This window comes from Camelus ferus, chromosome 18 (genome assembly GCF_009834535.1).
Source record: "Camelus ferus isolate YT-003-E chromosome 18, BCGSAC_Cfer_1.0, whole genome shotgun sequence".
In the NCBI taxonomy this organism is placed as follows: Eukaryota; Metazoa; Chordata; class Mammalia; order Artiodactyla; family Camelidae; genus Camelus; species Camelus ferus.
In genome coordinates this window covers 9,047,544-9,060,926 of record NC_045713.1, presented here as the reverse complement: position 1 = coordinate 9,060,926, position 13,383 = coordinate 9,047,544, and the positions used below count along the sequence as shown (strand labels likewise).

The following is a 13,383-nucleotide window of genomic DNA, read 5'->3' as shown; positions in this document are numbered from 1 at the left end:
AAAAAGAAAGAAACAAAAAAGAAATAGAACAAAAAAAAACCCCTGTCTGTCTTAAACAATTCTGGGGTCAAAGAAGAAATGCAGTTCAAGGGTGCCTGAAACCTAGAAAGTAGCCTTAGTGGAAACTTCTCGCCAGAGCCTGCGGGGGCTGCGGGGGCAGTGGGAGCGGAGGGGGGGTTGCGGGGGGGGGCGCGGGGGCAGTGGGAGCAGAGGGGGCCACGAGGGGGTGCTGTGGGGGCAGTGGGAGCGGGGGGGGGGTTGCGGGGGGGGGCCGCGGGGGCAGCGTCCTCATGTTTGAACAAGAAAGAAAGAGCATGTATGGATTGGACACCCGCTCGAGAACCTGGGAGAGGAAAGCAGAGCAAACCTCAGCAAAGGAAAAGGCAGGCCTTTGTGGAGATTAAAAGCAGAAATTAATGAGAAACTGAAAAATGGTAGAAATAACAGATAAAAGCCAAATGCCTGTGCTTCGAAATAAAACCAGTAAAAGTGTTAATTATTCACAGTCCTAGTGAAAACCTAGTAGGAAGCACCGCCACCTGAAATAAGAAGTCAGAGGCGCCAGCCCGGCGCTCCTGCCCGGGACGGACAGCGGCGCCCGGCGCTGCCGAGGCCTGGGTCCGACCCGGACGCGGCCCCGTGTGGCCGCGCTGCCGCTGGGCTCTGCACACCTGCTCCACACACTTACCTTGGCAGCGAGGATGCATAAAAGCAAAAGGATGATGCCTTCTGCATGAACTCGATGAAAAGAGTTAGGAATTAATCATAATTCTATTTAAAGTACAAATGTGAATGAAATGAGTAATTTTCTAGGAAAATGTAACCTATCAGTACTGACTCCAGAAGAGAGACGTTTCAAACAGACCAGTTGTGACAAAGTTGTCATGAAACAGCCACCCCTACCTCCTCCAACAAACAGAAACGGAAAATGCTTCAAGCAAAGTCAGCTTTGCAAGGAAATCCTACTACAGGTCACATTCTGCCCACACTGTGTGTGCCGTCCCCGGGCGGGGGGTAGGGGGAAAGCTTTCTGGAAGTGAGCCTGTGTTGTGTGTGTGGGTCCACACACGTGCACACCTGTCAGGACGGGAGGTCAGCAGGTGCTCAGTTGCGCCGAGGGCAGGCCAAGGGTGTCTCTGTATTTCCTGGAAAGCTATTTGACAAAATCCCACAATCAGCCTTGATTAAAATGTCTTAATAAAATATGAATATATGGGTAATTTTTCAACGTGATAAAATACTTCTGTTTCAACCAAAACCTGACCTGCTGTAAATAAGAAGATACTAGATTGGTTCCAGTGATGCTGCAAACAGGCCCAGGATGTCCCGTGTTATAATTGTAACTAAATATTTTGAAGACGCTCGTCACCAGTGTCAGGCAGGAGGAGATGAGTGCTGGGGGAGGAGGGAGGTGACGGCGCCGGGGTGGCCGGCAGACAGCGGTCAACCTGAGACTCTGCAGAGGGATGGGGAACAAAACTAATAGGCGGACGCTTCAAGTTCCGTGGGAACCGAAACAGCAGGTTAGCAGGTTAGTGAGGCAGTGGAAGCAGACACTCCGCTCACAACAGCGGCAGCCAGAGAGCTGGAAAGACAGACAGAGGACCCCGGACGGGCCCGCGGGGCCTGAGGGACGCCCATGTGACGGAGGAGGTGTGTCCACGCGGTCCGCACAGGCCCCCTTTGTGTAGAGACGGATCGTTTGGGCTTTTCTTTTTAAATACTGGTGGGAGAGATGAGGGGTCCTCAGATTCTCGGGACGGAATGGTGGGACGGCGCAGGAAGTCGGGGCAGACGCGGTGCCACACAGGGAGTCGGTGAGTGAGAAGGTGCAGCCCGCGGGACGACGGGCCTTTTTGTACCAACGCAGGGACAGAGCTCTGGGTCCCCCGCCTCTTGTCTGTGAAAAGCTTTAGCCTCCCAGGCCTCCCCTGAGCTCCCGAGAGCAAATTTAATCAGAAAAGTGAGAAAATACAGAAACATAGGAAAATAGTCAAGCAAGACAGAACAGTAACTGTTCAGCCAGTGAACAACCAAGGACCTTTAGTTCCTCCTCACGGGCTGTAGGTGATATTCTGAGCCACGTCCCTGAGCTGCTTTGCAGACGCTGCATCCCCTGCCAGGTGGGGATGCTGACCACAGCACGTAGACCCCAGACCCACCGGACCCAGAGGGTTGATGAGGTCCAACCCGAAATGGCACCCTCTCACCTCAGCACCAGCCAGTCAGAAGGGTGCCCACAACCCTCGCCCCGATGGTGCCTTTAGCACCCTCCCTGAAAGCCGGTAGGGGTGCTGGTCCCTTGAACACGAGCTGCCCGTGCCCCTTGCTTGGCCCCACATCGAGTGCCTGTGGTCGCCACCGCACTTTCCTTCCCCATGATCTAGTGCCAGTCGGCTGGCTTGCTGTGTGTGGGGCGATGACGACCCTGAGGGAGGCCGGTGACAGTTGATGACACTGCAGGCAGACGTGCCCTTTGACCGCTCGGTGTGGCTCCTGAGGCTCCCCTGCAGGTGAACTCTGCCATCTGAGCCGCCAGGGGGAGCAGACCAGACGTGGGTGGTCAGGAGGCTGCCCGGACAGGGGAGGGTGGCTGCCCCACGTGGTTCCGTGGAGCCACAGCGGTGAACTGGGAGGCCCCCACGCACTGGTGTCGCAGTGCCTGCACAGTCGTGAGCCTCTCTGCAGAGGCACAGGCTGCCGCTGCCGGAGAAGAGGCTGGGTGGCGTTGGAGGCAAGTGACGAGACTGGACACTCGGGGCCGGGGGCCGGGAGGCGGTCCGCACGGCAGGATGGCGAGCCTGGCTCCTGGGGGAGGCGCTGTGTGAGCCTGGCTCCTGGGGGAGGCGCTGTGTGAGCCTGGCTCCTGTGGCGGCGGGAGTAGTGTCAAGGGGCACGCGGCAGGTGGACGTGGCCTCTCCTGGGTTCTGGTCCTCTCGTGACGCCGCGTAGCCCAGCCGTCGCTGGTGCTTGCTCTGCCCCCTGGGCCGTCTCCTTGATAAGGAGGGTGTGCCCCGAGCACCGGCCACCACAGGGTGGGGGGCGGGGGCCGTGCCCTCAAAGCCCCGGTGGGGGCCAGAGAAGTGGGTATGGGCCCCCACGTGTAGCAAGGTTCCACCGGGGCTGTTCCGGGAGCCAGGTCCGCAGGGTGTTCGTGGGGCTGTCCATCCGAGCTGCAGGCCGGGTGTCTCCTGGGTGCATGGGTCCCGTCCAGGGCCCTGATGATTCGTGTCAGGGTGTCATAGAGACCAGAAGGCTCCAGTGCTGGGGATGGACTGGAGAGCGGCCAGAGCCCAGGCCAGGGCCGGGCCTGGGTGCGTCCTTCTGGGCTGCTGGCGGTGATTGAGCACCGCGTCTCGTCGAGGGGCCTTTGGAGCCCAGGACCCCCGAGCGCTGCTCTGTCCCGCGTCCCTGCACCGGGTCCACCAGGAGGGAGTCCCCCCGGCCCCTTCCCAGCCCTCCTTGTGCCCCCAGGCACAGTAGCACAGCTGTCATTCTGCAGCCCCTTCCGGGCCGTCTGTGCGTCCCCGTCACCCCGTGGAGGAGTGCGAGTAGCAGAATAAGTAAAACATCACGACGGTTAGTGCGGATCAGAGCGCTGGTAACCGGGGGGCGTGTGCGTTACGAGGGCTGTGCGCCCCTTCCCAGGCTCTGATATCTCCCCCCACCGACCCCCGCCTGCGTGTCCCTGCAGCTGCTGTGGAGACAAGAACTGAGCCGGGGAAGGAGCCTGAGTTTGCCCAGCGCCTGCCGAGGGCGCCAGGGAGAGGGGCTCCTCGCCGCGACCCCCACAGGTGGGGCTCCTGGGGCCCGGCTGAGGGGTCTCGAAGCCCCGGGTCCGCGCTGACCCCCTCCTGTGTTTCCTCGTAGCTGGAGGTGGAGCTGAAGATGCTGAGGACCCAGGCGGCCCCGGCCGAGGAGAGCTTCCTGTTCTCCAGGGAGGAGGTGAGCTCGCTCAGGTACGTCGCCTCTTATGCAGCCCCCACCCCGGGCTCGTCTCCACAGGACGTGGCTTCCCCCTCCTCCGCCCCGGGCTTGGCCTTTTGTCCGTGTCCTCTCTCAGGCCGGCCCGCCGTCCCCAGTGCCAGGAGGCGGCAGAGCGCGCCGTCGCAGGGAGCGGGAGCAGCCCCCGACTCCGCGCGCGGCAGGGCCGCCCCGCCCACAGCACGTGCCCTGCGATGCACCTGGAGTGGCCCGCGTGTCCCTGGGGTGTCTGGGTCTCCCTGGCCCCTCTCCACCCAGCGAGCTTCTCAGGGAGGGGAGACGGCGGGGTCCTTCAGCGAGAAGTCCCCGGGCAGGCGTGCGTGTGCAGAGCTCTGAGCCTCTCCGCTCGGAGCGCCTGCTGTGGGCCAGACCCCGGCCTCAGCTCCCTACCCCGCAGCTGCTTCCGTGGGTCCAAGGAGACAGACCTGGGCCCAGGAGCCCGGCCCTTGGGAGGCAGTGTGGAGTCGGGAGGGAGGCAGCCGGGCCCCGCCCACTGTGGGGCCCTGGCCATGTGGCACCCTCTCCCGCGGACCCGGGTCCTGTGTGGCTGGGCCCCCGATGCCCTGATGCTGAGTGAAGGCAGGCACAGCCCCTCCTGGGTCCCAGGTCTTCCCTCTGTCTCCAAGGCGTTTCCCAGCTGAGGGCCGTGGCCTCGTAAGCAGCTGTCCTTGGGGACCCACCAGGGTCTGACGCTGTTCATTTGTCCTTTGTTCGTCCAGTTGCTCGTGTGTTCGGGGGCGGGGTGGGGGCCGCTCCGGAGGGCAAGACTCCAGGAGCAGCCGTGGGCTGTCTCCCCGGGTCTCATGGTGCAGAGGGGACTCGGGGTGTCCCTTACAGTCGCTGTGTGATGGCAGGCTGTTGTGAGTGTGGCAGGGTGCCCTGAGCTGCATCTGGGGGACCTGCAGGTGCCCTGGTCCGTGGGGCAGGTGCCACCCATATTTCCCCCCACGGAGGGATCACTGTGTAGGTGGGTGCCCCCACACGTGCTCGGCCGCATCCAGCAGGACGCTCTGCTTGGGCCCTGTGTCAGCAGGGCGGCCCTGGTTCCCCTGATCCCCAGCTGTGGTGTTGGCAAGGCCAGGGGCACAGCACTTCCTGCCCCCGGACCTGGCTCTGCACCTGGACAGGGTGCCACCAGCCAATAGAGGGTTAAGTCGGGTGCAGACCTTATGGTGCGGTGCTGAGTGTCCAGGAAGCAGTAAAAGCCCTTGTCCTCCCCAGAACCGGGTCGTCAGGAGCAGACGCAGCACTGCAGGGGCTCGGGGGATGTAGTCGCCTGACACGGACTTGAAAGCAGCATCGAAACACACTTCAGCAGACAGTTGCACGTTCTCCTTAAACAAATGAGAAAATGGTAAACCTCAGCAAAGAAACATTATTTTTTCTTTAAGAAAAGAACCAAACACATTATAGACCTGGAAAATACAATAACCAAAATAAACTCACTGGACAGGCCCCGCGGTAGCTGCAGGTGAGAGAGAATTGTAAACTCAAGGGCGGATCAATGGAAATGGCCTCACCAGAGCAGTGGGGAGAGCAAACAAGAGCCGAGCGTCCGGCTCTGCGGAGGAGACGCCACGTTCACGTACCTGGAGTCCCAGGAGGGAGGGGACAGGTTGGGGCTGGGAAAACATCTTAAGAAATAATGACTGAAAATTTCCCAAATTTGGTGAAGGGTGTAAAACTGCAGATTTAAGAAGTGGAGTGAGCCCCTCACAGCATAAAACCAGACATCCACACCATGACATGTGCTAATTAACCTTCTGAAAATTAAACACAAAGAAAAGATCTTGAAAGAAGCTGGAGAGAAGCACTGTGTCACCTGCGGGGAGACGGATCTGAGTGACAGCCAGTTTCTCATCTGAGACTGTGGGGCCAGAGAGAGGTGCACAACATTTTTCAAGTTCTGAGAGGAAAGAGCTGTCAGCAGTGAAAATACCCTTCGGGGATGAAAGGGAAATCAAGACGTCCTCAGACAAAGTGAAGCGAAGAGACTGTGTCACCAGCAGACCGGCCCTTAATGGAGGTCTAAGGGAGCCTTCTGGAAAGGAGGGGCATGGAGACAGAGGGAAGCTGGGACTCTCCAGAGGGAGGGGACCTGGGAGTGGGTCAGAACGGGAGAAGTGAAGCAGGCTCTGCGGACTTTCTCCTGCCTCGGGCCCGAGGCTGAAATCCTGCAGCATCCCGTGACAGCGGCTGTCACCAGCACAGAGAAACTCCGGAGCTGATTCCGATTTTAGAGTTGGGGGCGGGGGGCGTACGCCAGCGTCGTGAGACCAAGTTAAACGTGTGTGTTTTAATGCTCAGAGCAACCTCTAGGAAGACTGTGCAGTGCGAGGCCCTTGAGCCCACGGCAGAGTCAGGTGGAATTCTGAAGTGTGAGCAGGTAACCCACTGGAAGGCAAGAAGGAAGAAACGGAGATGGAGAACATACAGTAAAATGGCAGATTTGGTCGCTAGTGAATCAGTCGTTACTTCACCATAAGTGACCCAAGACTCCAGTTAGAACATGCAGCCTGGCCGAGTGGATGGGAACACGTGATCCAGTGATAACTTTATCCACAAGAGACTCAACGTCAACCCTAGTGGCAGAGGTAGGTTGAAAGTAAAGGAATGAAAAGTGATGTGCAGATGTTAATTCTCTGAAGGTGGGTGTGACTTGTGTCAGTTACGTAACGTCAGATAAAATACTGTGGACAGAGACGGGCTTTACACAAAGGTCCGTCTGCCAGGAGGGCGTAACCATCCTAAGTGGACATGTGCCAAACTCACAGAGCCAAGACTGGTGGAGCTGAGAGCAGAAGCAGACCCACGCGAACAGTCAGGGACCCCAACACAATCCTCTCATCAACGGTGGAAGAGCCAAACGTCGCCATCAGCCGCCGGGACCCTGCGGGCACGGGTGGGCACAGGCGGGGTGCTGGGCGGGGTCCACATCCCTCCCAGGGCCACTGGAACGTTCACCAGGATGGACCGCATCCCGGGTGGTAGAACACGTCTCAGCAGGTTCAGGACAGACAGCTCATTCCCGGAATGTTCCCTGACCCTAGGGAGCTCAAACCAGAAGCCAGTCACGGAAAAACAACAGGGAAACCGCTGAACGTTTGGAAGTTAAACCACAGCCTCTTAAATTAACAGCTGCCGCGTGGAAGAGGAGGTATCCAAGGAGGGGGAACAGCTGCGTGACCGTGAAAGGCACCTGCGAGCCCACGGGCCGAGCACCAAGCAGGGAGCGCCCACGCTGAGTGTGCACGTTAGAAGCGGGGGGTGTCTCTTATTTATATTCCAACCTCGGGAACCTGGAGAACAAGAGCAAAATAAGCCCAAAACCAGCAGAAAGAAGAAAATAAAAAAAGAGAAAACAGTGAAGTTAAAGGAGAAAAACAGAATCATTGAAGCAAAAATCTAGTGCTTTGAGAAAGCTCAGTAAAATGAATAAACCTATAGCCAAAGTGACAAATACACAGAGGGAGGCACGAAGTAGGGCTGCTCGGCGGGCCCTCTGGCCGTTTGCGGGACACAGGAGCGCCGTGACCAGCTTTCTGCTTACAGACTCATCGACTTAGGAGCAGTGGGACAACGAACTCCTCAAAAACCAAAACCACCAGAGCTCAGCCGAGGTGAGGCAGATCATCTGAGTCGTCTTACAGACGTTAAAGCACTGAGTTTGTAATTAAAGTGCTTCCCCTAGAAGGTGTCACCCGGCGCGTATGGTATCCGTGGAGAAGTCCAGGCATTGAAAGAATAATCAGCATCAGTTTTACTGTCTTTTCCAGAAAATAGAAGAAGTTGCCAGGGTTCGGGGGCAGGCTGTCTACAGAGGGGTGGCACGAGTCAGTCTTTTCGTGGGGGCGGCTCTGTCCTGATGGCGGGGCGGACACGGCCTGCACGTGCCAGGGCATCGCCCGGGAGCTGGGGACTTCCGGGCTGTTTGTTCACGTCGTTACCGCGGAGGGAGAGACCCAGTGGGGGGGGGGGGTCCTCTTCTTTTTCCTTTTCTTTTGTTTTCCTTTTTTGCAAGTTCCTGTAATTATTTCCTAAAAAGTAAAAAAAAAAAAAAAAAAAAAGGCTTCCAAGCGCTCATCCAGCTGAAGCCCTGTGGTGACGCCCTTCCTGAGACCCCCGGGTTTTCCATGTTGGAGATGCTTCCAGGCTCCTCCACTGCTGGTCTGGGATTTACCACTCATTCCTCTGCCTTCCAGCGTCTCGGGGTTTTGGACGTTTTCCCTCCGTCTTCTCTGTCCTTTCGGCAGCAGGCCCCAGGAGAAGTAAGGAAGCACTTTCCTCTCGTTTTAATGGCATTTCAGGGGAGGCTGCGCTGAGATGCGGAGGTTGGAGCCCCGTCTCTAAGGGACCCCTTTGGTGTTTCTTCCATTTGTGAGTGTTTTATACACCGTGGAACCCACATCATTAAGCCCTGCTTCTCCACTTCACGCCACACCCTTTCCCTTGGTCTCGCAGACTTCGTGTGAGTATAGTTTGCTCCGTTAGACAGTTGGTTTGTCCACTCTGGGGGCTTGAGTTGTTTCACGTTTCCAGCTGTTACGAGCAAGCCGCCGCGAGCGTCTCTGGGCACTAACTGTTGTCCATCTTTTGATGTTTTGGGGCCTCAGAAGCCTGCCAGTACTTGGACTGACTTGCGTCTATGTTTCCGATACTTCATGGCTTTGAAAGCGAGCACAGCTGTCGTCCAGCCCTAGCGGCAGTTAGTAACAGCACCCGTGGCGCTGTGAGAGTAATTAGCGGTAGCGATTGTATCGAAGCGCTGGTGCTCACCCCGCGCTTGGGTGGGCCGGGCTCTGCACCCCTGCACGCGCTCTGCTGGCCGCCTCCTGACTTCTAACAGCAGCCCCAAGGGGAATTTAAAAACACCTGTTTCACTGAGGCATCATTTACTTTGTGTCCCTTTTAATGTGCAGTGTCGTGAGGGTGGGGTGCGCAGGGTGGCTGTGGGAGGGGTCCCCCGGAGAGGGGGTCTACAGCAACGTGTTGTCTTCGGAGCAGCTAAAAACAACAATTAAACCAAAGGAGAACCAGTCTGATTGTTATGTCACCGTGCTCCTTCAGGTGTAGAGAACGTCAGTGATAAAACGCTCCTCCCATCAGGTACCCGCGCAGCCACGTCTGACGCAAGTGGGCACAGAACACAGACCAGGAGACCTTTTGTTTTTCACTTTAAAATTATTACATGGTAAAGTTGTCTTTTTGTTGGTGTACAGTTCTGTGAATTGTAGTTATTTGCCCCTTCGCCAGCGCACAGAACAATTCCCTCTCTTCAAGTCGCCCTCTCGCTGTCACTTTATGATCACCTACCCGCCCACCCACAGCCCCCTGCGACCACTCATCTGTTCTCCGTCCCTTCAGTTTTGCTTTTCCAGTGACGTCCTATGCATGGAATCCCGTGGCGTGTAACCTTCTGAGACTGGCTTCTCTCCCTCAGCGTAGGTGAGACTCACCCGAGACGCTGTCTGCGCAGAGTCCGTCCCCCTCCGATCCCTGTAGCTCTCCACCAAGTTTCGAGAGCGGGAAGCGTGAGTCTTACAGCTCTGTTGCGCTTTTCCGAGGTTGTTGTGACTCCTCTGACGTCCTAACAGTGTCAGGTCTTCCTGTCCATGAACATGGACTGTCTCTCCATCTGTTAAGTTTTTCTTTAATTTCCTTCAGCAGTCTTCCACAGTTTTCATTACAAATCTTACCCCTTCCTGGGTAGGATTAATTCCTGAGTATTTGGCTGTTTTTGATGCTCTTGTAAGTAGAGTTAATTTTCTTAAATTTCCTTTTCAGATTGTTCATTGCCGGTGTATAGAGATAGAACTGACTGTGATTTGTATTGAAGTGTATGAGTCATTTCAGCTACAGGCTTGCCAATTTTGTTGATCTTTTCGAATAACCAAGTTTTGATTTTGTTGATTTTCTTAATTGTTTTCTAGTCTGCCATTCAATCTCTGCTCTAATCTGTGTTATTCTTGCCTTTCTGCCGGCTTTGACGGTCAGTTTGCTCTTCTGTTTCTAGTTTCTTAAGGTGCACAGTTAGGCTATTGATTTGAGGTCTTCCTTCCTTAGTGTGGGCATTTAAGGCTGTAAGGCCCTCCAGTGTTTTGTTTCCATTCATCTCCAAGTATTGTCTGATTTCCTTGTGATTCCTTCTCTGATCTCTTGGTTGTTTGAGAGTGTGTTGTTTAGTTTTCGCACACTTGTGAGTTTTCCATCTATTACTGGGTTCTACTTTCATCCCATTGAGTTAATTCCATGAGATTAATAAATTTAGCTTACTAAGGCGTGCTTTGCGGCCTGTCCTGGAGAACATCCATGTGCACTTGGCCAAAGCGTGTCCTGTGCTGTGGGGTCTGATGGACAAGGTTCCCAGGCTCCCTGCTTCCTCGTTGGCCTTCTGTCAGGCTGGAGTCGCTCCTTTTTATAGCTGGGTGGTATTCCACTGACGGGTACACCACAGCTTGGAGAAAGGCGTGTCTGCTCACTTGTTGAAGGATGTTTGCGCTGGTTTCAGCTTGGGCCAGTTGTGATGAGAACTGCCGAGGACACTGCGTGCTCGGGCTGTGTGGGGACGTCAGTCTTCACTCCTCCAGGGTAGACGCCCAGGAGCGGAATTCCTAGGTCGTGTGCTGAGTGGGCGGCTGGCTTTGGGGTGGGGTTGGTGGCTGCTTAGACAGAGCTGTGTGAGAGTCTGGGGCCCTCCGCTTCCTTGTCAGCCCGCGGCATCGTCAGTGTTCCTGTTCTCGCCCTTCGGCCGCGTGCGCAGTGTTGCCCGCTGTTCTCACTGGTGCTTCCCAGATGCAGCTGGTGTTGGACATCTCGTCATGAGATGAGCTGCCCCCGTTCAGCCTCCCTGCTGAGGTGCCTGTTCAGATATTTTACATGTCTTTTACCCAATTGTTGTTTTTTGTTTGTTTTTAATTGTTGGATTTTGCAAGTTCTTTATGCATTTAGGGTATGTGCTTGTCAAATGTGTGATTTGCAAATATTTCCCCTTAGTTTGTAGCTTGTTTTTCGTTATCTCACCAATGTCTTTAACAAGAGTTTTTAATTTTGATAACATCCAATTGATCAATTTTAGATGTGGAGTCTGGAAAGTCCTTGCCTGGCCCTAAGTATCAAAGATGTTCTCCTGCATTTTTTCTTAAAATTTTAGTTTCACATTTTACGTTTATGTCTGATCTACGTGTTCAGGTAAATTTTGTGTAAGGTGTAAGGTTTAGGTCAGTATTTACTTTTGTTTTATTTTTGTTTGAGGCTGCTCAGTTGCCTCGGCACCGTTGGCGGTAGAGGCTGCTCTCCCCTCGCCGAGTCGCTCCGGTGCCTGTGTCAGGAGTCCGCTGGGCGTATTTGTGTTTCTATTTCTAGACTCTCCAGTTTGCGGAATTGATCTCAGTATTTATCTCATCCCTACTGTCTTGATTGCTGTGGCCTCAGGGTAAGTTTGAAAATCTGATAGTGTGATTCCTCCAATTTCATTCTTTAAAACGTTTTTTTTGTATTATTGTTATTTTTTTCCCTTGACCGAGGAGGCACTGGGGATTAAACCAGGACCTTGTGCAGGCCAAGCACATGCTGTACCCACACCTCCCTCATTCCTCTTTTTCACAATTGTTTTAACTGGTTCCTTAGACTTTTAATATAAACTTTTGAATTGATTTGTCTGCATCTACCCCCCAACCCCCCAAAAAATATCCTGCTGAGATTTTATTGGCGTTGTGTTAAGCCCGTACTTGAGTTTGGGGAGAACTGACGTTCTCATTATGTTGGGTCTTCCATTAACATGGTATGTATCTGTTTATTTTCATCTTTGGTTTCTTTCGTCAGCCCTTTGTACTTCCAGCACACAGATTCTGCTCGTTTTATTAGATTTATACCTAAGTTTGTTTTCCTGTATCAGTTGTAAGTTTTGTTTCATTTTCGTTTACTATTAATTATTACTATTACTGTTGTGTAGAAATGATTGATTTTTGAGCTGTTCATCTTGTCTCCTACACCTTAGCAAACACGTGTCAGTTCTATGAATGCTGTCTTTGGTGTTTGTTTTTGGTTGGCTCCTTGGGGTTTTTCTTTGTAGACAGTCTGCTGTGTGTCAGTTTGGTCAGTTTCGTGTCCCCTCCAGATGGTGTGCCTTTGTTCTCTGTTACGTGTGTTTTGCTCTGCTTGAGTCTTCCAGTCTGCAACTGGAGCGGAGCGGCGAGGGCGGGCGCCCCTGCCTCACTCCTGGTCCTAGGGGAGCACCTCGTCTCACCGTGAGGAGCGACAGGACTTGTAGGTTTTCATGGCCGTTTCGGGATGGAGAAGTCCCCTTCTATTCTTGATGTCTTTTTCCTGTTCTTGGTTTATCGTGAGTAGCTGTTGTCACATCCTTTCTTTTCCTTGCCTACGTTGATATGATCATGAGATTTTTCTTCTAAAGCCGTCTATATGGTAGATTGCATCGGTTTACTTTTCAGGATTGGACCGGCCTGACACCACGGGGTAAACCCTCCATGGCTGTCGTGGAGTGTTCTTTCGTGTCGCTGGATTCACCTTGCCCGTGTCCTGTTGATGATTTTGTGGTCTGTGTCCGTGAAGGGTGCTGGTGTGTGGTTCTTGCAGTCTGGTGCCGTCCAGGCCTGGCTCCGTGTGTGCGTGGGCGCTGGCCCTGTGCAGCCTGCCAGGAGGCGCTCCTTCTCTCTCTGGAAGAGAGTGTGTAGAGTTGGCACTGTGTCTTCTCGAACGTCTTCTGTCACTGTTTCGCACCCGTAAAGGCGTCCGGGCCCAGGTCCTTCTGCGCTGAAGGGCTTCAGCAGGCCAGCCGCTCGGGGGGCCGGGGAGCGTGAGGTGTGGGCTGTGCTGGGCGTCGGCGCCTGCGGGGCCCACGCGGGAGGGAGCCCCCGTTCCCGCCGCCGCCTGCCTCCTCTGGCTTTTTCCTCTTCGCCGTCTTGCTGGAGGTTCACAGTTTAATTGGTCTCTTCAGAGAAGCAGTGCTGGGCTTCTTTCTTCTTTCTCCCTGTTCCTTCTTCTCGACCTCACTGACTTCTGCTCTTACGTTTTCCCTCCGTCTGCTTCGTGCGGGTGAGTTTCCCCGTTTCCTCGTCTCTTACGGTGGAAGCTCAGCTTGTCGACTTGAGATCTTGTTTTCTAATACAAACGTCTGGGGCTGCGGGCTTTTCTCTAAGCCCTGCTTGGCTGCGGGGTTGCTGTTACTACCTTTTCAAATGTCCTGATGTTTTCTTCTTACCTTATTGATACCTGGTTTGATTTTGTTATGGTCTGTGAATGAGTCTGTATAGCTTTAGTTTATTTTTTAATGTGCCAAGTTTTGTTAAATGCCCCAGGAAGAGGCTCTGCCTCGGAGCCTGTTTCATCCGTGCTTGAGAAGACGGTGTGTCCTGCTGCGTTTGGGTGGTCTGCTCTAGA

General features: G+C 54.5%; 1 protein-coding gene across 7 annotated transcripts in view; it reads left to right on the top strand.

Annotated features, from left to right (window-relative positions):
- Positions 1-13,383, top strand: part of MAD1L1 (mitotic arrest deficient 1 like 1) — a 271,894-nt gene that overhangs the window by 170,641 nt on the left and 87,870 nt on the right. For 6 of the 7 annotated variants that reach the window (XM_032459892.1, XM_032459889.1, XM_032459890.1 and 3 more), the window contains one exon: positions 3,871-3,959. In XM_032459892.1, the coding sequence (XP_032315783.1) occupies positions 3,871-3,959 (89 nt within the window). Of the gene's footprint in view, positions 1-318; positions 3,795-3,870; positions 3,960-13,383 lie in introns of those variants that run through there. The other variant, XM_032459895.1, reaches the window with a different exon arrangement.